We start from the raw sequence: 21,695 nt of genomic DNA on the forward strand, positions 1-21,695 counted from the left end.
CTATCTATCTGTCTGTCTGTCTGTCTGTCTGTCTGTCTGTCTGTCTGTCTGTCTGTCTGTCTGTCTGTCTATCTATCTATCTATTCTATCTATCTATCTATCTATCTATCTATCTATCTATCTATCTATCTATCTATCTATCTATCTATCTATCTATCTATCTATCTATCTATCTATCTATCTATCTATCTATCTATCTATCTATCTATCTATCTATCTATCTATCTATCTATCTATCTATCTATCTATCTATCTATCTCTCTGTCTGTCTGTCTGTCTGTCTGTCTGTCTGTCTGTCTGTCTGTCTGTCTCTCTCTCTGTCTGTCTGTCTGTCTGTCTGTCTGTCTCTCTGTCTGTCTGTCTCTCTCTCTGTCTGTCTGTCTGTCTGTCCCTCTGTCTGTCTGTCTGTGATAGCTCAGATGTCACGGGATAAATATTATTATTATTTATTTATAAGTTTATCAATATTATTTCTGATCACTCTCAACCTCTCGAGGACTGAGCGCCAAATCCTGACCTTGTAAATTCTAGCAGAACCGAGCCGAACCTGTCAGTTTGTTTCAGCTGCAGTAGCTCCACCCTGACAGCAGGCGCCGCAGCAGCGCTGACTGTCCAAATTGTCTAAGGTAGAAGTAGAACTGCGTCGCAGTGCGCATGCGCCGGGAAGCCTCCTGTAGTCCTTGAGGCTGTACGTGGTTCTGGTTCGACCTGGTTCGGTGTCGCTGTGATCCAGATGATGCGGCTGCTGCTCCGGAGGCTGCGGCGGCTGTCCCCCGCCTCGGGACGCTCCTTCAGCGGCCTGCCCGCCGCGCAGGTCCGTCGAACCTTTCTGGACTTTTTCCGGGATCAACACCAACATCTGCTGGTTCCGTCCGCTCCGGTTCGGCCCAGAGGAGATCCCAGCCTGCTGTTCGTGAACGCTGGAATGAACCAGGTCAGCCTGGTTCTGCGTGTTTTGGTCCGGCTCGGTCCAGTCAGGATGAACGAGATGTATGTTCCGGTTCTGACACAGTTCTGCACGGAACTGTCCTGTAACTGGGTCAGAGACATCAGAACCAAATATAAGAAATGATACCAGAAAATAACCTTATCGGTTCCGATCGGCCAGTTTGGTTCAGCTCAGGAGAAGACTGAAACAGGGATAGATGGTTCTGGTTCTGGTCCAGTTCAGCAGGGATTCATCCAGAATCTGCAGGGAATCCGGCCCAAAGAACCAGAACCGGCTGATATTTTGTCACAGCAAATTATGAGCTGCTGATTTTTACAGGCCCCGTTTTTATTTGATCTTATGAATTTATGACGTCACAACACAGGATGAAACAGCAGGAAGTGGAAGCAGGTTGGTGAATGTGAACTTAAGAGTTAGATTTGAGTAAAGTGGCTTTTATGAATATTTCCTGCTGTGTTGTGAAATAATGAAGCATAAGATCAGATAGTCCACTGACCGATGAGGAAGGTCACCAGGGGTCACCAAACTTTTTCCCTTCTCTGATGGGAAAACGTTCCCATCAGAACCTTTTCCCATCAGAACCTTTTCCCATCAGGGGTCAGTTTGTAACAGAAAAAGTGTGACGATTGCAAGAGTGTCTAAACGTAAAAATGTATTGTTTTCCAGAAAGCACAATCAAATAACCCTTTCTGGATTCTTCACAGAACAAAGTCAGGAAATAAATAACACTATTTATGAAATAAATAATAACTAAATAACAGTCTCCATGCACAGTCTTAACAGGTCCAAGTTCAGCTTAGTTGTCAGAGCAGAATCTCTTACTTCAATGGTCCAATGAGCAGGTTCTCAAAGTTCTTGTGTTCCTTTCTGATAATCTTTTTGCAGGTTCCAGTAGCTTGTAGACGTCGCTGTTTGCAGCTCATCAACTTCCCTGTGAAACCCACAAAGCAAGCAGGCTGAGAAACCGAACATAACCTCCACAGCACAACCAGTACCACTACCAGTATGGCTGTGGAGATGGATTTTATCCCAGTAGATTTTATTATGATTATATTTTTATACTCAGAACGACTCATTCAAATCAGAAAAGTGATTTTACCTTTGTACGTTCATCAGTGTGAACTGTGGGCCTGAATCCGGCTGGTGAGAAGTTGAATGTCGGTTTTCCAGTCCAGTCTCCAACATGTTCATCTGTCAATCTTGATCTCATTGAAGTTTTCAGCAGTTTCATACGGGAAAAGTTTTGCTCGCAGATATACGTGCTGCCAAAAAGTGTGGACATCTTCATTGTGTGTTTTCTGATGTTGGGGTTCGTGTTGTTTGGGAGGGCGGCATAGAAGTCAATGAGACTGTTGGGCTTGAACGCGTCTTTCAGAACATCACAGTTCTGTAACTCGGCCAACTCAAACTGATGAGAAGGCTGGGCTTCATCGATGTCGGCAACAAAGGGCTTCTGGAAAAGACGGATTTCTTTTGCATAAACATGTAGTTCACAGAATCGCACACTGAACTCCACCGAACTCCACCTTTAGCATTTCCAGTGCTTCCACACACTTTTCAGCTGGAAAAGGGACCGCTGGGTTCTCTGCAGAGAGATTTTGTGTAGCAGGGAGATGGATGAAACGGTGCTTTTTCACTTGTCCCAGAAGTAGCTCTAGTTTCACCTCAAATGCTTTGATGTGTGAATACATTTCACAAATGAGTTTCCCCTGGCCTTGTAGCTGCAAGTTAAAGCTGTTCAGCATTTCTGTCATGTCTGTTAAAAATGCGAGATGCCATTTCCATTCTGGGTCTTTCAGCTCTGGCACAGTTTTGTTTTGTGAATGAAGAAATGCGTTAATTTCAGGTAGCAGCTCATAAAAACGCTTCAGAACTCTGCCCCGGCTCAACCATCGGACCTCTGTGTAGTACAGCACATCCCCGTGCGCAGATTCCAGTTCAGACAGGAATTCTTGGAACTGCCTGTGTTTAAGACTCTTTGCTCTGATGAAGTTTATGCACGACACCACAACCTTCATGACAGAATTCCACGTCAACACTTTGCAGCACAGTTCTTGCTGGTGAATTAGGCAGTGGACTTGTAGCGGTGCGGTGAGACTTCGTTCTTCAAACTCCCGGTTCATGCGTCCTATTGGACCCCAAGACATGCCCACCATATTGGGAGCCCCGTCAGTTGTGATGCTGGCCAGCTTTGACCAGTCCAGGTCCAACTCTTCCATGGTTTGGTACACTTTTCCAAAAATATCCTCCCCGGTTGTAGTCCCTTTGAGACTTTGGAGGGCTGCCAGCTCCTCGCACATCTCAAATTTTGCAGTAACTCCATGAATAAAAATGAGCAGCTGCGCGGTGTCCTGCACGTCCGTGCTCTCATCCAGTGCTAACGAAAAAAATTCAAACTCTTTCGCCTTCTGCTGCAGCTGGGTATATATATTACCGCCGATTTCTTCAATGCGTCTGGTGATTGTACTGGCTGATAGACTCACGGCATTAAAGACGTCTTTCTTCTCGGGACACACCTCCTCCACTACAGCTTTCATGCATTTCTTGACAAACTCTTCGTCAGTGAAAGGTTTACCGCTGCTTGCTATCAGTTGAGCAACCCGAAAGCTGGCCCGAACAGATGACTGGTTCAGCTGAACTTGGCGTACAAATGTATCCTGCTGAGCTAACAGTCCACTTTTTAGCTTTGAGAGTTTGTCTGCTCGCATTTGGCCTTGCAAGCTATCATACTTGTCTTTATGACGGGATTCATAGTGTCTTCAGATTGTATTCTTTGAATACCGCCACCGTCTCTTGACAGATGAGACAGACAGCCTTTTCTTTGCATTGAACAAAAAAAAAAAGTTTTTCCACTGCAGGTTAAATGCCCTGCATTGTGAATCAATTTTTCTCTTACCTAATCTTTTCGCCATTATTCTGTTCTCTCTTTGAGAGGGGCGGGGTTACGATTTTTTGCTGCGGGTTGCCAGATATTGGCACAGACCCCAGAAGGGTGGAACAGAATGTCACATTATATGCGTGTATGAAATAGTTACTAACTAATAGTTAATAATGAAAAAAGTTCATAACTAAGGAACATTTTATTGCAAAAGTCCAACTTTATTATCAAATACAAATATATTTTGTAGAAGTAAGCATAGCATATATGAAAATACCCTCTGGTATTGTTCAGGGGGCCGGACCAAATGTGGAGGCGGGCCGGATCCGGCCCGCGGACCGTAGTTTGGGGACCACTGGACTAGACAGTTAAAGATGATATAAAATGTTCTACATAACGGGCTTCTGTTTTGTAATGCTTTAAGCCATTATTGTGTTAAAAGAAAAATCGGAGAATTTCAAACCATCAACATTTTCATCAGACACTGAAAAACGTTTGACTCAATAAAGCTATAAAAACCGTATTTATTTCAATTAATCCGCGAAATAAAACCCACCGTTTTATGGCTTACATGGTTAAGAAACGTGACAATGTTACAAATATCTTTAAAAGTTTCCTCTTCGGTCAGATTTCAGTCCGTTTTCTCACCAATATGGAGAGTTTAGAGAGATGCGCGCTCCCGCGGCAGGGCGCGCGTTTCTCGGCACAGCTCAGCTAAAGACATTACGGTTCCTTCCCCCCATTTACATGCTGTTTTCACAATAAAAGCGCACATCCGGTTCATGTTTGATCTACGGCAAGTAGATTATTTAAAAGAAATAATGTGTCGGTAATAATTGGGGACATTAAGCAAAGCTGAAAAACTTTCCAGCGACTTCTCTCACTTCTCAATGACAGAGGGTCACCTCTAGGCAGCAACCCTATCCACATCTTCATTTTTTCCCCTCTAAGTTGCCATGCTTTTATTTTGAAATTAACCATCAGATGTGGTTGACATTTGCTGGTTGTGCTCTAGAGGTGACCCTCTGCCACCCAGAAGTGAGAGAAGTCACTGGAAACTGAGTTTTTCAACAATGTGTATGTCTACTTTTGAAAAATAAAAATCAAATCGTCTTCCTTTGGTCGGCTCTTATTTTGAAATACACATCAGCTCCGTAGGCCATTGACTCTGTTTTCTAGAAATGTCTTTCTGTCAACCTGGAGCGAGAGAACGCATCGTGTAACGTCACCATTTTTTATTGAGGTTTCATGTATATGGTTAACAGTATTTTTTTTCATACCATAAATTTGAATTCATTTTCAGATGCATAATTTCCTTTTGCAACTGCCTAAATATAATGTCTAACCGTGAAGCCGCAGGAAATCTACTTGCAGTACATGAAACATGAACCGACTTTGATCCTTTACTCTGAAAGGATCTGGTAAATTAGGGAGCCGTAACGTGGCGCACGTGAGAATCGAGTTTGGGCTTTACTGTCATTTTCAAAGAGGCGGCTAGCTTTACCGCATTCTGGTTCTGCTCCAGTCCTAACCGGTTCTGGTTCTGACTCAGTTCAAGCCAGTGCTGCTGGGCACGGTGGACCCCCGCAGCCAGATGGCGCTGTGGCGCCGCGTGGCCAACAGCCAGCGCTGCGTGCGGGCCGGAGGGAAGCACAACGACCTGGAGGACGTGGGGCGCGACGGGACGCACCACACCTTCTTCGAGATGCTGGGCAGCTGGTCCTTCGGGGACTACTTCAAGGTGGGCGGGGCTTCCGCTGCAGGGGCAGGGCTTCCGCTGCAAAGTGGGTGGGGCTTCAGCGTGTCTGTGTGTGACAGGAAGAGGCGTGCCGCATGGCGTGGAGCCTCCTCACCGAGTATTATGGGATACCGGCAGACAGACTGTACGTGTCGTACTTTGGAGGAGACGCCGGCTCCGGTCTGTCGGCGGACCGGGAGACCCGGGACATCTGGCTGGACCTGGGGTAGGTCCGAGCGGGACTGCGGCCGGTTCTGGGCCACGTGACCCGGTTCTGACCCGGGTCTGTGCTTCGCAGGGTTCCTGTGTCGCGTGTGCTGCCATTCGGTCTGAAGGATAACTTCTGGGAGATGGGGGACACGGGCCCCTGCGGCCCCTGCACCGAGATCCACTACGACCACGTGGGCGGCCGGCACGCGGCGGCGCTGGTCAACGCAGGCGGATCCGAGCTGGTGGAGATCTGGAACCTGGTCTTCATCCAGTACAACAGGTCTGGCTTCGCACCACACCACCTCAGACCAGTTTAAACCAGCTCAGAGCCGTGTAAACTGGTCCCAGTCTGCCTCAGGGAGGCGGACCAGAGCCTGCGGCTGCTACCCCAGTTCAGCGTGGATACTGGGATGGGACTGGAGCGACTGGTCGGCGTTCTGCAGGGGAAGCGCTCCAACTACGACACGGATCTGTTCACGCCGCTGCTGGACGCCATCCACCAGGTGAGTCGGTCGAAGGGCGGCCTGTCACCATGGCGACCAGCCTGTCGTCATGGCGACAGGCCTGTCGTCATGGCGACTTGTCTTTGCGTCCGCAGCGGTCGAAGGCAGCTCCTTACGGCGGCAGGATGGGCGCGGCGCCAGATGCCCAGGTAGACCGGGCCTACCGGGTCGTGGCTGACCACGTCCGGACCCTGGCAGTCTGCATCGCCGACGGAGTGCATCCTGGGATGTCTGGCGCCGAGTGAGTGTGCGGCCCATCGGCTGGCGGCGCCGTGATGTCACGCTGACCCGTTTGTTCGGTCCAGGTTGGTGCTGAGGAGGATCCTGAGGCGGGCGGTCCGGTTCTGTGCCGAGGTTCTGCAGGCTCCGCCGGGTTCGCTGGCCAGCCTGGTGCCCACCGTGGCTCAGACTCTGGTACAATACATTTCCCATCATCCCTCTGGCTGGCAACCGCGTGCTTTCATTGACCTTTGACCTCTGCCGGCAGGGCGACTCATTTCCGGAGCTGTCCCGGGAGGCGGACCGGGTGAGTGTTGGTCCACAGGAGCAGCACATGAATGATGTCACAAGAAGTGATCACTAGCGGTGGCGTCTCTTTCAGATCGCTAACATCATCGATGAGAACGAGGGTCACTTCCTGTCGTCCCTGCAGCGTGGCAGCCGGCTGATCCAGAGGACCTGCCTCCGGACGGACGGCGGCCCCTTCCCCGGTCCGCCGCGCCGCACATGGTGATCTGCAGGCGTAGGTGTGCAGGTAAGCTAACTTCCTGCTGCTCGTCCGCAGCGGCGGCGGCGTGGTCGCTACACCGGGACCTGGGCTTCCCTCTGGACCTGGTGGACCTGATGCTGGAGGAGCGCGGCGTCCAGGTGGACCGCCAGGAGCTGGACCGCCTCGTGTCCCATGACCAGAAGGTGAGGGAGTCCCATGATGCACCTGCTGGTCCTCTGTAGGTCAGAGGTCAGACTGACGCTTCCAGCATCATGGCGGTTGTTTGGCTTCCTGTGAAAAGCTACATGGGAGGTTTTATTGTGAAGGAGCTGATGTCAGTGGTGATGTCACCTTTCCAGATGCGGGCGGAGCAGCATGTGGACGCGCAGCCCCGCCTTCTGCCAGATGTCCTGAGCCTGGCGGCGCTGCGGCACGCCGGCGTTCCTCACACCGACGACGGCCCCAAGTACCACTACCACCTGGAGAACGGCCGATATGGTAGGCGCTGCTCACACAGGTAGGCAGCCTGTGATTGGCCGACGTCGTAACTCCTCCCGTCTCCTCCCAGTGTTCCCAGCATGCCGAGCGACGGTCCTGGCTCTGTACGACGGTCGGGCGCTGGTTCCGGAAGTCGGCCCGGGTCAGCGCTGCGGAGTGATTCTGGATCAGACCTGCTTCTACTCGGAGCAGGGCGGCCAGTCACACGACCGCGGCTACCTGACGCGCGGCGGGCTGCGGGTGAGCCGAGCATCATGGGAAACGTCTGCCGAGTCTCCATGCGACTCCAGGTGTTCTATCCCCCAGGAGGTTCTGTTCTCAGTGGAGGCGGTGAACCGGGCCGGAGGATACGTGGTCCACCAGGTGACGGTTCCGGACCACCTGAGAACTGGAGACCTGGTGGAGCTTCACCTGGATCAGGTACCAACAGAACCAGAACCAGAATATCTTTACTGTCACCGTACTGAAGTTCAGCCACAGGAAGCTCCGCCTCTCTGTTGGCCGTGAAGAGAGTTTGTGTGTGTGGGTGTGTGTGTGGCGGCCTTGGTCAATGTCAAATTTATTTATATAGCACTTTAAAAAAGTGCTGTACAAAAATGATAACAAAATGAATTGATGAAAAGAGAAGTAATATCCAGGTTTTCCTGCTCGGCCCGGCGGCCCGGCGCCGAGGCGATCCATCGGGTCTTTGCATTAAAACACGTTAAGTTGACAGGAAACACAAAATATTACTGATTAATTATGTTACTGGAAGACCATGCCAACACTTAAACCCGCAACTCTACAATCTTAAAAACAATATGTCCATCCATCCATCCATCCATCTTCTTCCCTTTATCCGGGGTCGGGTCGCGGGGGTAGCAGCTTCAGAAGGGAGGCCCAGACTTCCCTCTCCCCAGCCACTTCTTCTAGCTCTTCCGGGGGAATCCCGAGGCGTTCCCAGGCCAGCCGAGAGACATAGTCTCTCCAGCGTGTCCTGGGTCTTCCCCGGGGCCTCCTCCCGGTGGGACGTGCCCGGAACACCTCACCAGGGAGGCGTCCAGGAGGCATCCTGACCAGATGCCCAAGCCACCTCAACTGGCTCCTCTCGATGTGAAGGAGCAGCGGCTCTACTCTGAGTCCCTCCCAGATGACTGAGCTTCTCACCCCATCTCTAAGGGAGAGCCCAGCCACCCTACGGAGAAAACCCATTTCGGCCGCTTGTATCCACGATCTCGTTCTTTCGGTCATGACCCAAAGCTCATGGCCATAGATGAGGGTGGGAACGTAGATCGACCGGTAAATCGAGAGCTTCGCTTTTTGGCTCAGCTCTCTCTTCACCACGACGGACCGGTACAGCGCTGCTTGACGGCAGACGCTGCGCCAATCCACCTGTCGATCTCCCGCTCCCTTCTTCCCCCATTCGTGAACAAGATCCCGAGATACTTAAACTCCTCCACTTGGGGCAGGACACCCCCCCTGACCCGGAGAAGGCACTCTACCCTTTTCCGGCTCAAGACCATGGCCTCGGATTTGGAGGCACTGATCCCCATCCCGGCCGCTTCACACTCGGCTGCGAACCGCTCCAGCGAGAGCTGCAGATCACGATCTGATGAAGCCAAAAGGACCACATCGTCTGCGAAAAGCAGAGATGAGATCCTAAGGCCACCAAATCGGATCCCCTCAACACCTTGGCTGGTCTAGAAATTCTGTCCATGAAAGTGATGAACAGAATCGGTGACAAAGGGCAGCCCTGGCGGAGTCCAACTCTCACCGGAAACGAGCCCGACTTACTGCCGGCAATGCGGACCAGACTCTGACACCGGTCATACAGGGACCTGACAGCCCGTATCAAAGGGCCCGGTACCCCATACTCCCGGAGAACCCCCCACAAGGCTCCCCGAGGGACACGGTCGAACGCCTTCTCCAAGTCCACAAAACACATGTAGACTGGTTGGGCGAACTCCCAGAACCCTCCAGGACCCTCAGCAGGGTCCTGGAGAAAACCACACTGCTCTTCCTGAATCCGAGGTTCGACTATCCGACGGACCCTCCTCTCCAGGCCCCTGAATAGACCTTGCCAGGGAGGCTTAAGAGTGTGACCCCTCTATAATTGGAGCACACCCTCCGGTCCCCCTTTTTGAACAGGGGGACCACCACCCCAGTCTGCCAATCCAGGGGAACTGCCCCCGATGTCCATGCAATATTGCAGAGCCGCATCAGCCAACACAACCCTACAACATCCAGAGCCTTAAGGAACTCCGGGCGGATCTCATCCACCCCCGGGGCCTTGCCACCTAGGAGCTTTTTAACCACCTCGGCGACCTCGTCCCCAGAGACTGGAGAGCCCAACCCAGAGTCCCCAGGCTCCGCTTCCTCAGTGGAAGGCATGTTGGTGGGATTGAGGAGGTCTTCCAAATATTCTGCCCACCGGCCCACAACGTCCCGAGTAGAGGTCAGCAGCACACCATCCCCACTATAAACAGTGTTGGTGCCTTACTGCCGGATGGTGGACCAGAATCGCCTCGAAGCCGTGCAGAAGTCTTTCTCCATGGCCTCTCTGAACTCCTCCCACGCCTGAGTTTTTACTTCAGCAACCACCCGAGCTGCATGCCGCTTCGCCCGCCGGTACCCATCAGCTGCTTCCGGAGTCTCACAGGCCAAAAAGGCCCGATAGGACTCCTTCTTCAGCCTGACAGCATCCCTCACCGAAGGTGTCCACCAACGGGTTCGAGGGTTGCCGCCGCGACAGGCACCGACAACCTTGTGGCCCCAGCTCCGATCGGCCGCCTCGACAATGGAGGAACAGAACACGGTCCACTCAGACTCCATGTCCCCCACCTCCCCCGGGACGTGTTCGAAGTTCTGCCGGAGATGGGAGTTACAGCTCCGTCTCACAGGGGATTCCGCCAGACGTTCCCAGCAGACCCTCACAACACGTTTGGGCCGCCAGGTCTGACCGGCTTCCGCCCCCACCACCGGAGCCAACTCACCACCAGGTAGTGGTCAGTGGACGGCTCCGCACCTCTTCACCCGAGTGTCCAAGACATACGGCCGCAGATCCGATGAAACGATGACAAAGTCTATCATCGAACTGCGGCCTAGGGTGTCCTGGTGCCAAGTGCACATATGGACACCCTTATGCTTGAACATGGTGTTCGTTATGGACAATCCATGACGAGCACAGAAGTCCAACAACAGAACACCGCTCGAGTTCAGATCGGGGGTCCGTTCCTCCCAACCACGCCCCTCCAGGTCTCACTGTCATTGCCCACGTGAGCGTTGAAGTCCCCCAGTAGAACAAGGGAGTCCCCAGGAGGAGCCCTCTCCAGTACCCCGTCTAAGGACTCCAAAAAGGAAGGAGAATCTGAACTGTCGTTCGCCCCGTAAGCACAAATACAGTCAGGACCCGTCTCCCCACCCGTAGGCGGAGGGAGGCTACCCTCTCGTTCACCGGGGTAAACCCCAACGTACAGGCGCCGAGATGGGGAGCAACAAGTATGCCCACTCCTGCCCGACGTCTCTCACCTTGGGCAACTTCAGAGTGGAAGTATGTCCAGCCCCTCTCAAGGAGACTGGTTCCAGAACCAGAGCCATGCGTCCAGGTGAGATCGACTATTTCTAGCCAGAACCTCTCGACCTCACACACTAGTTCCGGCTCCTTCCCCACCAGAGAGGTGACATTCCACGTCCCAAGAGCTTCTGCAACCGGGGATCGGACCGCCAGGGTCCCCTCCCTCGGCTGCCACCCATCACGCACTGCACCCGACCCCTTTGGCCCCTCTCACGGACGGTGGGCCCATGGGAGGGGGGACCTATGTTTCCTCTTCGGGTTCAGCCCGGTTGGGCTCCATGGGAAAAAGCCCGGCCACCAGGTGCTCGCCGTCGTGCCCCCCCTCCAGGCCTGGCTCCAGAGTGGGGCCCCGGTGACCCGCGTCCTGGCGAGGGAACACCAAGTCCAATGTTTTTATTCATCATCGGCGTCTTCGGGCTGCGCTTTGTCTGGTCCCTCACCTGTCAGCCTTGTGTGACCCTGCCAGGGGCATGGAGCCCCCGACAGCATAGCTCCTAGGATCATTGGGGCCCTAAAAGCCCTCCACCACAATAAGGTGGTAAACAGTACAATTAAAATTAATGTCAATTATTAGCTTTTCTGTTAAATCCAAATTAAGTCATCAGTCATTGGTTCTAAAAAATAATGTCATGCTGGTCACATTTTGAGCCGGCCCAAGGCATAAATGAACTAAGAGATGATGAATGCTGCTGAACTTGACTTGATGGTTTCAGCATCAATCAATTAAAAGATTTTAAATTGTTTAACATTTAAATTTAAGATTTTAGGGACCTGGCAAGTTCACTTTGTAAAAGTTCAAAGAACAATCTTCACAGTTTGGTTTTGTTACCATAGCAACAGTCTGATGCTATGAGTTAAATCTTTAAGTTGTAGCTGTTCATTAATGCATCTTAGTAAACTGCAATTATCACTGACTGCTTTAAAACAATTAAACTACATCCATGGTGAAATGCTGCTGGTGGTGCTGATGGGGCCCCTAGGAGCAGCAATGGAAGAAACCCGATCTCTTTTCCTCTGAAGTTCCAGTCCCAGGGATTATTGGACCTGAAAGTTCTGGACACAGAATGAAGTTTCAAAAGAAAAGGAGCAACTAACCCATTTAAAGTTTTTAAGTTGTTAAAGTCTCTTGGATATGAAACAGGAAGCCAGGTCGATCCTGATCCGGTCGGCTTCCTGCTGAAGAGTTCTAAAATCCACAAGTGATAAAACTTGATCTAACGCGGCGCTGGCGGCGGTCCGGACTTGGAGCCAGCGTTGTTTCGGGCCGGTCCATCTGACCCTCCGAGGTCCGGTCCGTCCCACAAGAACCTCTTCCAGCTGGTGCTCCGTTAGCATAGCATGCTGCTAACGTACCATGTTAGCGTTCACACTGGTCAGTCAGCCCGACCAGAACCAGAACAGCTGCTGACACCTAACAAAGTTCACAACATGCCAGGAAACACCAGAGAAAACTGATCCTGTTATCGACTCGTCCCGGTTCTGCTCTGGTTCTGCTCTGGCTCGGTTCGGTTTGGTGTCTCTGTTCTCTGTAATAGTCTGTGTTTTCTCCGACCCTGTCCGGTTCTGGTTCCGGTCCTGTCCCCAGGCCCACCGGCTGTCCTGCATGGTGAAGCACACGGCGACCCACATCCTGAACTTCGCCCTACGATCGGTTCTGGGTCGATCCGTCCAGCAGAGAGGTTCTCGCATCTCGGCCGACCGCCTGCGCTTTGACTTCAGCGTGAAGGTTCTGACCCGATCCACGGCCCGCCGAGCGGGTCTGCCGGTTCTGAAGGTTCTGTTGCTTCTCCTCAGGGTTCGCTCAGCTCTGCCCAGCTGCAGCAGGTGGACAGGTGCGTCCGTGACGTCGTCTCGGCCAATCAGGACGTCCACACCCTGGAGGTTCCTCTGCGGCTCGCCGGCGCCATCCGGGGCCTGAGGACAGCGGACGAGGTGAGCAGAAACATCGTCCCGGTCCCACCTGGCGTCCCGGGTTCTCATGCTCAGCCCCCTGCAGGTGTATCCGGACCCGGTCCGCATCGTTTCGTTGGGCGTCCCGGTCTCTGAGCTGCTGGACGGCGGGACAGACAGAGGGACGTCGGTGGAGCTGTGCTGCGGGACGTAAGACGGCACACACCTGTTCCCCCGCCCCAGGTGAACCAGGTGAACCAGGTGAACCTCTGGTGTCTCTTCCAGCCACCTGCTGCAGACCGGATCCATCCAGGATCTGGTGATCGTCTCTGAGAAGCAGCTGGTGAAGGGGATCAGCCGGATCGTGGCGGTAACGGGTCAGGACGCTGTGCAGGTGGGATATGGCTCAGGTAATGGTTCTGCTGGACTCAAGCTGAGATTCTGTGGGACTGGACCGAACCGGTTCCGTTGGTCTCTGCAGGCGAGGGACATGGGCCGGGCGTTGTCCCAGGAAGTGGACTCTCTGTCAGCCAGACTGTCAGGCTCCGCCCCCTCCAGCCTAGGCTCCGCCCTCCAGTTCTCCAAGGAGGCCAGCGTCCTGTCTGACGTAGGTGTCCTTCCCATGATGCAGTGCAGCAGCGAGGCGACGGTTTAACCCTGAGCTGTGTCTGGCAGGTTGTGGACAACACGCCCGTCCCCCAGTGGCAGCGCCGGGAACTGCAGGTCCGGCTGCGGGCCGCGCTGCGCTCCATCGGCGCCGCCATCAGGAAGCTGGAGGCTCAGCAGGTGAGAACGCACCTGGATGGCACGGCGCCTGGAGACGCCCGCCGCTCACGCTGTCCCATCATGCTTTGCTCAGGCTGCGGAGAGCGCGGCGGCGCTGCTGCGGCGGCGCGGACAAACGGAGCTGCTGGTGGACGCCGTGGAGACGGACTCGCCATCAGTGAGTAGAACCGGGCCCGACGCGTTCTGATCCGACTGGAACTGAGTCTGGTTCTGGTTCCGGTCCGGGATCGGAGCACTAACATGACCGAATCGGTTCTGGTTCTGTTCCAGGTTCTGATGAAGACTGTCAACCAGCTGAGTGCCGCCGCCCCCCTCAGTCACGTGATGCTGCTCGCTCACCAGAGGCATTCTGGGAAGGTTTTCTGTGCCTGTCAGGTTCCCAAGGTAACTGCTGACATCATAGAGGGCGGGGCCGTCACTGGCCACCTCTGATTGGCTGTGCTTCTCCTCCGCAGGACTCACCGGCCCTCGCCGCCTCTGATTGGGCGGTGGCCTTGTGCTGCCGCCTGGGGGGGAGTGCTGGTGGATCGGCGCTGGTCGCCAAGGGAACCGGAAGCAGCGGTGACATCACAGAGGCCCTGAGGTGGGCCGAAGACTTCGCCCGCAAGAAGGCAGGGCAATGATGTCACAGGCTCCGCCCCCAGGAGGCGCGCTGTGATTGGACCCAGAGATTTCTTTGTTTTAGAAGAAATAAAACCAGAACTGAATTTTTGATTCATTTATTGATTATTGATTACATCAGTTTGTTTACAAATAAACAACCAAACACCAAAAGAAACCAGAACATCTGCTGCCGTCTGGGTCGGAACCAGAACCGGGCCGTTCTTTGGAGCAGAGACACGTTGAGCCACTGCAGGAAACAAACATCCGTTACATCAGAACTGGACGACTTTCAAAATAAAAGCTTCACACAGAGCGCTCTAAAGCAGCAGGTGGGACCGGGCCGGCTCGGTTAGCGGGTCACAGCAGAACGTTCCAAATCCAGAGAATATTTAAAATATTTACCGAGAAATCATTTCAAATGTCAGATTAATTCTTAGGTTTTGGTTTTGGCCGTTTTGGGCCTCCGTACTCCTCCAGGGGTCACATATCTACCGTCCTGAAAATCATTCGGCCCCCTCCCCCACCTGCTGCTACGCTGGCTGAAAGGAGGAGCGCCACCATCAGGCCGATGAAAGTAACACGCGCTCTGAGCCGGTTCGGTTCCGACCGACTTCCTGTCAGAGGAACACTGGACCACAGAAACATTCAGAACCAAAGCCTGGTACCGCCATCAGGCCGAGCTCCACAGTTCCGGACCCGTCCTTGTCCAGTCCGGTGAGCATGTCTGAGGACGGGTTCGGGTCGGGTTCTGCCCGTCTCCCCGGGGCCGGGTCAGAACTCACCAAACATGTTCTCCAGCCGCACCAAGCAGCTCACAAAGTTATTGAAGTCGATGGTGAGGTCCGGTTGGCTGTAGCCGGTTCTGGGCCAGTGGAGCCAGAACCAGTGGGTCGGGTCCCGGACCCAAGCGGAGCCAGAACCCGGGCGGACTCACCGGCTTCGTCCACCGCCATCTGCATCTCGGCCGAGCTCGTGGTCCCAGAATTATCCGCGTCTCGGTTCTGGTAGATTTTCGGGAACCCAAAGGTGACAAGTGAGTGCGGGGTCAGGAGTCAGAGGTCAGAGGTCACCGACCAACTGCCAACTCACCAAGAAGTTCTCAATCTTGGTTCACAGGATCTTGAACTCGACCAGACCCAGTTTCCCACTGCCGTCCTTCTGTGGCCCTGTTCAGGATCTGCTCAGAACCGAAACCATGGAAACCACCATCTCCCACCGCAACCATCAACTTCCCTAAACTGGTTCCTGTACACTCAATGTTTTCACAATAAGAGCCCTGTTACCGCCTCTGTCTGTGTGGTGGCGTTTTATTTTGAAGGACACGTCCAGCAGGTTGACCATGTTGCGGTTGTGTAGAGGCTGAAGCCGCTGGTCCGGATGTCGGAACCTGTGGAGGACAGAGCGGAGGCTAAACCCTCAGCAGCGACTGCAGGTGAAACAGAGAAGGGGGCGGAGCCACAGGCCCTGAAGGGCTTCCTTACGTTTGGTCACCACCTTGTTGAGGATCCTCTGCAGCTCGCCTGCGGGGAGAGTCATCGGTTGGACCGGACCGCGGCTGTTCCGATCGGCCAGTCAGAGACTGGCTCACCTGTCCCGCCAGCTGTCCAAACAGACGTCTGAATCCATCGTCCTCGTTGATTTCGATCTGCGTCAGAGCAGAGCTCGGATCAGCCGCCACGTTTCGACCCGTTGAGCCGAGCAAACCGGGTCAGAACTCTCACCTCCTCCAGCCGGTCCTCCAGCCGGTCCTCCAGCGCTCTGCAGGGGAAGAAGCAACCGCATTAGCCACGCCCCGAACGGCCGGTGACCCGCAGGAGAACGCCCACTTGGAAACGTCGTCGTTACTCAAAGCGTCTGGCGTCAGGTTGCAGATCTCCAGGTGGGAATAGTGACGCAGAAAGACATCCTGTAAGACAAATCTGAGGGTTTAGCTAACTGACGGCGGCCCAGGTGGACTAGGACAGAGAGGTTCTACCAGAACTCGCTGTCCTCATCGCTGATGCAGCGCCACAACAGACGGTTGTCGTGGTTACATTGGATTGATGGGATTTCTGGTTCTGACATTCGGATGGAGACCATCAGAACCTCTGAGGTTCTACACCTCTTGTCGCTCCAGGCGCCGGTCCACTCCACCTGACCCCAGGGGTTCCGGATCCAGATCAGCTTCTCCATGTCGCCCTGGTACTCCACCTGCAGCCAATCACAAGCAGAGTTACTCACCTGGCCCACCTGGCCCACCTGGCCAGGGCGGGGTCGATGTGGGCAGATCCTCACCTGGTCTGCACCTGTCACAGAGTAGGCGTGGCCTTTGACCGGCATCAGAGTCGGCCGAGCTGGTGATCTGAAACAGAACCGGGTCTGACCATCGGTCCGACAGACAGGTGGTTCACTCACGTTGATGGAGCGGCCCATCAGCGACCCTCGGCCCAGAGCTTTCTGGATGATGTGGAACCGGGTCGGGTCGGGTCATGGACCTCCGCGATGCCGCCGGTAAAATCCTCAAAGTCCTCAGTGGTGCTTCCTCCAGACAGAGCAGCCGTTAAACCCGCGGGGTCAAAAGGGGCGGGGTCACATGATTTTAACTGATTTGTTCCTGAATCTGCAGAATGAGAACAGAATCATCTGAACATAAACCACCAGAACCAGGAGGCTCCTGTCCAGAACCCGGTGTCCTCTGGAAGCTCCGGGTCAGACTCAAAGCCTGGATCCACCTGGTCCAGGACCAGCTCTGGTTCTGATGGGTTCTTACTTGGCGTAGGCCTTCTCCAGCAGGGCGCTCCAGAACTCTCCTCCTTCAGCCGAATGGACAAACAACAGCTCTCCGTTTCGGGTCGGCAGCTGGTCAATCACCACGTCTGCCCACTCAGCAAACTGCCAGAACTGAGGACAAACAGGACCAGAACCGTCGGTGGACGGACAGAAAGACGTCCTCTGCCCGGTCCCGGCCACTCCTACCTGGAAGTGGAAGATCCCGGCGTAGTCTCCGTCCCTGAAGCCCGAGTCGTCCGGGACGACTCGGGCCAGAACCTCCTGGTTCAGGGTCAGTGAGGCGATGGCAGCTGGCAGTCGCCTAGGAGACGCACAGGAAAGAGGCGGAGCCAGATTCATTAATCACAGATCAGCTTGGATCAATGATCTAATGAGACCACAAACTTTGGATCTGAACTTTGCTCTAACTGACCCTGACCCAATAACAGGTACAGGAAACACCTCATAGGATGCTCTGGGCTCTGATTGGCTGCTCTGGGTTCTGATTGGCTGCTCTGGGCTCTGATTGGCTGCTCTGGGCTCTGATTGGCTGCTCTGGGCTCTGATTGGCTGCTCTGGGCAGCCGTCAAGAATGATCACATAATTTCCTTTTATTGTCTGATTTTATCAAGTGCTAAAAACAACAACATGAGATTCAGTAGCAATCAAAATGTTATTAAACATTTCAAATAATAACTTCTGTAAACCAAATGAATCAGACTTTGTATTGTATATCATGTGTGTTTAATATAGCAAATATTAAAGACGTAAAAAATGTTTGTCTGGTTGGTTATTACTGGATTCTATAAAATGTGGCTTAAAGCTGAGATGCTGATGTTTGGATGTAAAAATATATATTTTCTCTGCATATAAATCTATAAATATTTAGGTTTCTGTCATGGCAAGCAGTAAACAACGCAGCAAAGAGCAAAGATTAGTTCAAGTGCAATACTAAAAAAACACAAAAACATTTCCCACACAAAAAAGTACGAAAAGCACCAAACAGAACATTCTGTCCGATGCAGATCTATGTTTTTGTATTTTCATTTTGCATCATTAGGAAGGACTCAGGACGTTGTGGGCCGGTGGGCAGAATATTTGGAAGACCTCCTCAATCCCACCAACATGCCTTCCATTGAGGAAGCGGCGCCTGGGGACTCTGGGTTGGGCTCTCCAATCTCTGGGGGCGAGGTCGCCGAGGTGGTTAAAAAGCTCCTCGGTGGCAAGACTCCGGGGGTGGATGAGATCCGCCTGGAGTTCCTTAAGGCTCTGGATGTTGTAGGGTTGTGTTGGCTGATGTGACTCTGCAATATTGCATGGACATCGGGGGCAGTTCCCCTGGATTGGCAGACTGGGGTGGTGGTCCCCCTGTTCAAAAAGGGGGACCGGATACAAGTGGCCGAAATGGGTTTCCTTCGTAGGGTGTCTGGGCTCTCTCTTAGAGAGAGAAGCTCGGTCATCCGGGAGGGACTCAGAGTAGAGCCGCTGCTCCTTCACATCGAGAGGAGCCAGTTGAGGAGCATCTGGTCAGGATGCCTCCTGGACGCCTCCCTGGTGAGGAGTTCAGGTCCCACCGGGAGGAGAGGAAGACCCAGGATACGATTCCCGATGTTTCTCGCTGGCCTGGGAACGCCTCGGGATTCCCCCAGAGGAGCTGGAACAAGAGGCTGGAGAGGGAAGTCTACTGACCCCGCGACCCGACCCCGGATAGCTGGAAGATGGATGGATGGTTCATTAGGAAGTGATGCCTGAACACTCTGGCTGTTTAGCTCATTTAAACACCTGCTCTTCTGATTATCTGTCAGAGAATCTCTGTGGGTCGCCTTGTTTTGTGTAAATTGAACCGAAATACTCTGAACTGCAGCAAGTGTACAAGTTCAACCAGGAAGCTTTAACCAGGAAGCGTGACCATATAAGGCCCATACTGGCCTCTTTACACTGGCTGCTGAATAGATTTTGACTTATAAAGTTTTAAATGGTTATCTCCGCTTTATCTTCGGGACCTTTTAAAAGTTCAGTCTGTGTCCAGAACCCTAGGATGTTACTGACCGTTCCTCGGACCCGACTAAAGAGGAAAGCAGATCGGGCTTTTTCTGATTTTACGGAACAATTTACCTTTCCAGATTCGATCTGCCCACAGCCTGGATCATTTTAAATCGCTTCTCAAAACTCATTTTTATTCTTTGGCATTTATTTGAACTAGTGTTTTGATTCTCTGTTTTTATTAATGTGTGTTTTTGTGGTTCTTGTGGTTCCAACTTCGGTGCAGTTTTATACCTGTTTTTAAAGTGCTATATAAATAAATTTGACATTGACAAGTTAAGGTGATAAAAGTTAAGTTAGCATAACTAACCTGCTCTCCACTTTTTATTTAAAACTTTTTACCGACCTGTGAAATCGGATCCCTTTCTTATCTTGCTATCATGTTAATAATTCATCTCAAATCTTCTCAGATTATTTGCTTCCATTTTCCTGACCATCGATATTCGGACTCCATGTGGCTCATAGTGAGTCACATGACCTCCGACCCACTGGGTCACTGAGCGACTTGCTATTTATGTTTTACAAAGGAAGTTAAAAATCATTTCCTGGCTGTTGATGCTGTGAATAGAAGCTGCAGCTGCTGCTGAGTGACAGAAATGCAGGAACATAAAGAAAAAGGTTCCGCCTGTTGGGAACCGTCATGTCCGGACCGGGCCTTCAGGAAGCTACGCCTCACAGCAGACTGAAGGACGGGTCCAGACTGCTGCAGAGGCCCGGTTCTCCCTGGACTGGAGCTGATTAGTGGTGGAGGCCATTCCAGGGAGAACGGTATTCCCACCAGAACCAGAACTCTGGTCCAGTTTCAGCCGACTTCAACAAAAGGGGAAGCGTCTTCCTCTGACGGAGGCGGCGCCGATTCCTCAGGAATCAACGGTCGGTTTATTTGTTTCGGAGCCGTTCCCTGTAGAACCGGTTCTTCCAGTCCGCCTGGTTCTGGAAAAGCTGCGGCTCTCACCCAGAGCTGGAAGACGTCGGTTCTGGAGGCTCCAGAGACCAAGAACTCCGGCTGCCGATGGTTCTGACGTTCAGAGAGGACGATGATCCGGGTCCGGTTCCGGGTGGTCTGGAGCTCCTCTCATCCCAGCAGGTCCAATTTGACCCGGTCCTGTTTGAGTCCAGATCAGAATCAAACTGTTACCGGCAGGAAGAGGTTCTGGCCCGGTTCAACAGGGTCGGGAAGAACCACAGTGGGGTTCATGTTTCCAACAGGCCCGGTTCGACCCGCAGAACTCCCCAAAGGTTCTGAAGGAACCGGGAAAGCCAGAATATGACTGGATCAGGTTCTGCTGCAGGACGGGTTCTGTTAATTCTTCTGGGTTTATCAGAACCTCATCAGAACCAGAACCTGTCTGTCTCTGGCCCACTTAATCTGGTTAATCCGGTTAAATCTGGTTTAATCTGGTTAAACTGGTTTAATCTGGTTTAATCTGGTTGTATCTGGTTAATGACCGCTGTGGTTCTTTTCAGGTTCTGGTCCAGACTGATTTACCTGGACCGGTTCTAAGAGAACTTGATCTCAGATCTGTCAGCTGGGTCCAGTCAGACGGAACCAGCCAATCAGATCAGAGCATCACCTACCTATCTCGGTCCGGATGAACTGAACCGAGTCAGAACTCACCGTGGGTCGCTGCCAGGAAACCCCTCGAACTTTGTAGGAGTTCGGGCCCAGTTCGTTGACGCCCAGAGAGCCCAGCGCTGGGAACAGGCGGCCCGTCTCCAGGCAGCGCCGCTTCAGAGCCTCGTAGTCTTGGTCCAGGTACCGGACGGCCTGGAACCGGCCCAGACCGGTTCCAGGTGAGTGATGCCAGGAGCGCGGGGCCACCTGCTGCCAGGTGAGGGCGGGCCCTCCAAAATAAAAGCTATTTCCTTCTTGATTTGGAGAAAGGTCAGAAAGCCTCAGGTCCGAACCGGAATCAGAACCAAGGTTCTGCATGAAGAAGTGAACCCAAGGAGGAACAGAAAAACCAGAACGACCCCGAACCAAAAGTCCAAGAGGTTCCGACCCAGAAGGGCTTCTGCTGCGCGCATGCTTTTATTGTGAAAGGCACTGGCAGCGAGCAGCAGGAAGAGACTTCCTGTTCCCAAAAAACTGCCTCATTCCTGCAGCCTGAGTCATGGCGCCTCCACCCTGCTGTTTACACCATCATTGGGGCCTGCCATGCACAGCAATGGCAGGAACCTATTACTCTACACCCAACAAGCGTCTCTTTATAATTCTTTATTTTTCATCCGTAACCGTTAATGCGGCTCATACCGCTGCGTGCACACCTACAAATGAGGTATCAAAACGTGCAGAAAATTCACGCCATTGGAGCTATTATTTTTGGTGGGATTTGGGCTTAACGTGGCGACATAATTAGCAAAAAACTACGAAAAAACCCCATTATAAGTCAATGGGAAAAATCCTAGAAATACCCTATTTTTGAGGATTCTCTGTGTCGTCACGAATTCACGTAGAAATGCCATTCAAATTTCATTTTGTAGATACGTCTGTGATCTCTTTGAAAGTGAAGACGGCTCGTCGATACCAGTTACGGTTTGTCCACAATTTGCCTCTTAGCGACCCAAAGTTTCTAATTTTTCCTAA

General features: G+C 52.7%; 3 protein-coding genes and 1 pseudogene across 7 annotated transcripts; 1 reads left to right on the plus strand and 3 right to left on the minus strand.

Moving 5' to 3' along the window:
• The first annotated feature begins 414 nt into the window (after nt 1–414).
• aars2 (alanyl-tRNA synthetase 2, mitochondrial (putative)) lies at nt 415–14,428 on the plus strand. 3 transcript variants are annotated; one of them, XM_028016582.1, is made up of 22 exons: nt 420–934; nt 5,380–5,568; nt 5,646–5,791; nt 5,864–6,055; nt 6,134–6,278; nt 6,374–6,519; nt 6,584–6,692; nt 6,766–6,804; nt 6,880–6,988; nt 7,063–7,190; nt 7,347–7,485; nt 7,556–7,725; nt 7,792–7,905; nt 12,624–12,764; nt 12,833–12,970; nt 13,035–13,138; nt 13,214–13,322; nt 13,410–13,535; nt 13,604–13,714; nt 13,788–13,871; nt 13,985–14,098; nt 14,170–14,428. In XM_028016582.1, the coding sequence occupies exons 1-22, from the start codon at nt 734–736 to the stop codon at nt 14,335–14,337; spliced, it is 2,922 nt and encodes a 973-aa protein (XP_027872383.1). In that variant the 5' UTR covers nt 420–733; the 3' UTR covers nt 14,338–14,428. The 3 variants fall into 3 exon arrangements, 2 of the variants coding, with proteins under 2 accessions (XP_027872382.1, XP_027872383.1); XM_028016581.1 differs by having other exon boundaries at nt 419–934; nt 7,556–7,905; XR_003595405.1 differs by lacking the exons at nt 13,985–14,098; nt 14,170–14,428 and having other exon boundaries at nt 415–934; nt 7,556–7,905; nt 13,214–13,338; nt 13,788–13,807.
• On the minus strand, nt 1,291–4,218 carry LOC114144105 (general transcription factor II-I repeat domain-containing protein 2-like). Its single transcript, XM_028016598.1, has 2 exons — nt 2,049–4,218; nt 1,291–1,880 (listed from the first exon to the last, which is right to left on the minus strand). Exon 1 carries the CDS (start codon nt 3,655–3,657, stop codon nt 2,440–2,442), a length of 1,218 nt encoding a protein of 405 aa, XP_027872399.1. The 5' UTR covers nt 3,658–4,218; the 3' UTR covers nt 1,291–1,880; nt 2,049–2,439.
• Nucleotides 14,418–17,163, minus strand: LOC114144111 (uncharacterized; annotated as a pseudogene).
• Nucleotides 17,055–21,392, minus strand: LOC114144110 (calpain-2 catalytic subunit-like). Of its 3 annotated transcripts, none has more exons than XR_003595406.1 (3): nt 20,687–21,389; nt 17,273–17,387; nt 17,055–17,197 (listed from the first exon to the last, which is right to left on the minus strand). XR_003595406.1 is itself a non-coding variant. In XM_028016610.1 (3 exons), the coding sequence occupies exons 1-3, from the start codon at nt 21,039–21,041 to the stop codon at nt 17,181–17,183; spliced, it is 447 nt and encodes a 148-aa protein (XP_027872411.1). In that variant the 5' UTR covers nt 21,042–21,381; the 3' UTR covers nt 17,055–17,180. The 3 variants fall into 3 exon arrangements, 2 of the variants coding, with proteins under 2 accessions (XP_027872411.1, XP_027872412.1); XM_028016610.1 differs by having other exon boundaries at nt 20,727–21,381; XM_028016611.1 differs by lacking the exons at nt 17,055–17,197; nt 17,273–17,387 and adding an exon at nt 20,098–20,213 and having other exon boundaries at nt 20,687–21,392.
• Between the last annotated feature and the right edge of the window lie 303 nt (nt 21,393–21,695).

Source organism: Xiphophorus couchianus, chromosome 5 (genome assembly GCF_001444195.1).
Source record: "Xiphophorus couchianus chromosome 5, X_couchianus-1.0, whole genome shotgun sequence".
NCBI classification, from domain to species: domain Eukaryota; kingdom Metazoa; phylum Chordata; class Actinopteri; order Cyprinodontiformes; family Poeciliidae; genus Xiphophorus; species Xiphophorus couchianus.

Excerpts from the sequence above, each read along its gene's own strand:
- LOC114144110 (XM_028016610.1), bottom strand. The coding sequence starts at position 21,041 with ATGCAGAACCTTGGTTCTGATTCCGGTTCGGACCTGAGGCTTTCTGAC. Across the intron at positions 17,388-20,726 it reads TTTCCTGGCAGCGACCCACG|GCGACTGCCAGCTGCCATCG; the intron begins GTGAGTTCTGAC and ends TGCGTCTCCTAG.
- aars2 (XM_028016581.1), top strand. The coding sequence starts at position 734 with ATGATGCGGCTGCTGCTCCGGAGGCTGCGGCGGCTGTCCCCCGCCTCG. Across the intron at positions 7,191-7,346 it reads TCGTGTCCCATGACCAGAAG|ATGCGGGCGGAGCAGCATGT; the intron begins GTGAGGGAGTCC and ends TCACCTTTCCAG. Across the intron at positions 13,872-13,984 it reads TGGAGACGGACTCGCCATCA|GTTCTGATGAAGACTGTCAA; the intron begins GTGAGTAGAACC and ends GTTCTGTTCCAG.
- LOC114144105 (XM_028016598.1), bottom strand. The coding sequence starts at position 3,657 with ATGCGAGCAGACAAACTCTCAAAGCTAAAAAGTGGACTGTTAGCTCAG.